General features: G+C 66.7%; 1 protein-coding gene across 1 annotated transcript; it reads left to right on the top strand.

Moving 5' to 3' along the window:
• Window positions 1-3: 3 nt before the first annotated feature.
• Window positions 4-1186, top strand: LOC104288885 (sodium- and chloride-dependent creatine transporter 1-like; the record flags this gene model as incomplete). The annotated part of the gene is made up of 5 exons (XM_009887757.1): window positions 4-83; window positions 188-312; window positions 399-511; window positions 596-733; window positions 1084-1186. Coding segments are annotated over 5 exons (559 nt in total), but the record flags the coding sequence as incomplete, so codon positions are not given.
• Between the last annotated feature and the right edge of the window lie 41 nt (window positions 1187-1227).

Genomic DNA, 1227 nt, shown 5'->3' with positions numbered 1-1227 from the left:
CAGATCTTCTTCTCCTACGCCATCGGACTGGGTGCCCTGACCGCACTGGGCAGCTACAACCGCTTCCACAATAACTGCTACAGGTAGGGCTGTGCTGGCTGTAGGGCATCCCCCCAGCATGTCCCCTAGCGTCCCCTCGGTGTCCCGTCAGTGTCCCCTAGCACCCTCTGACCCGCTCTGCCCACAGGGATGCCTACATCCTGGCCGTGATCAACAGCTCCACCAGCTTCTTTGCCGGCTTCGTCGTCTTCTCCGTGCTGGGCTTCATGGCCTCCGAGCAAGGCGTGGACATCTCCAAAGTGGCCGAGTCTGGTGAGTGCTGGGCAGCAAGTGCCTGCTGGCACCGTGTCCCCTGTGTCCCCGCGTGGGGTGGTACCACTGACCCCACTCTCCCGCAGGCCCCGGGCTGGCTTTCATCGCCTACCCCAAAGCTGTGACGCTGATGCCCTTGTCCCCGCTCTGGGCCACGCTCTTCTTCTTCATGCTCCTTGTGCTGGGGCTGGACAGCCAGGTGCAGCGGGGTGCAGGGGGATGGGGACAGGGAGGGGACAGGACGGGGTGGCACGTCCCCGCTGAGCCCCGGTCTCTGCTGCAGTTTGTCGGCGTGGAGGGTTTCATCACGGGCATCCTGGACCTGTTCCCTCAGCCGGGGGCTGGCTCGCTGCGCCGCGAGCTCACCGCTGCGATCTGCTGTGTCGTCTGCTGCCTCATCGACCTCTCCATGGTCACGCAGGTGGGGGACGCAGCGGGGACACTGGGCCGGGCCACTCGCACCTGCCCCCGGGATGTCACCTTCCATGGGGCCCCACTGTGGGGTGGGAGCTCCCTGGGACTGCTGCAGCCCCGGCAGCGGGGGGTGCCCATGGCGTGGGGGTACCTGTAGCTGTGGAGGTCCCCATGCCATGGGGGATGCCTGTCACCCTGGGGGTGCTGTGGGAGCGTAGGGTGCCCATGGCGTGCAGGGTGTCCATGCCAGGTGGGGCACCAATGCTGGCAAGGCTGTGCCCGTGGCGGTGCGGAGGTGCCCGTGCCAGCACGGGGTAGGCAACACAGCCCCGGTGACGTGTGGTGCCATCCCGGCAGGGCGGCATGTACGTGTTCCAGCTCTTTGACAACTACTCGGCCAGCGGGATCACGCTGCTGTGGCAGGCTTTCTGGGAGTGCGTGGTCATTGCCTGGGTCTACGGTGAGGCCAGGGGACACGGCGGGGGGACGGGGACCGGGACA

This window comes from Charadrius vociferus, unplaced genomic scaffold (genome assembly GCF_000708025.1).
Source record: "Charadrius vociferus isolate BGI_N301 unplaced genomic scaffold, ASM70802v2 Scaffold3806, whole genome shotgun sequence".
Lineage (NCBI taxonomy): Eukaryota > Metazoa > Chordata > Aves > Charadriiformes > Charadriidae > Charadrius > Charadrius vociferus.
The sequence above is the reverse complement of the archived record's forward strand: the minus strand, read 5'-3'. Positions and strand labels throughout refer to the sequence as shown.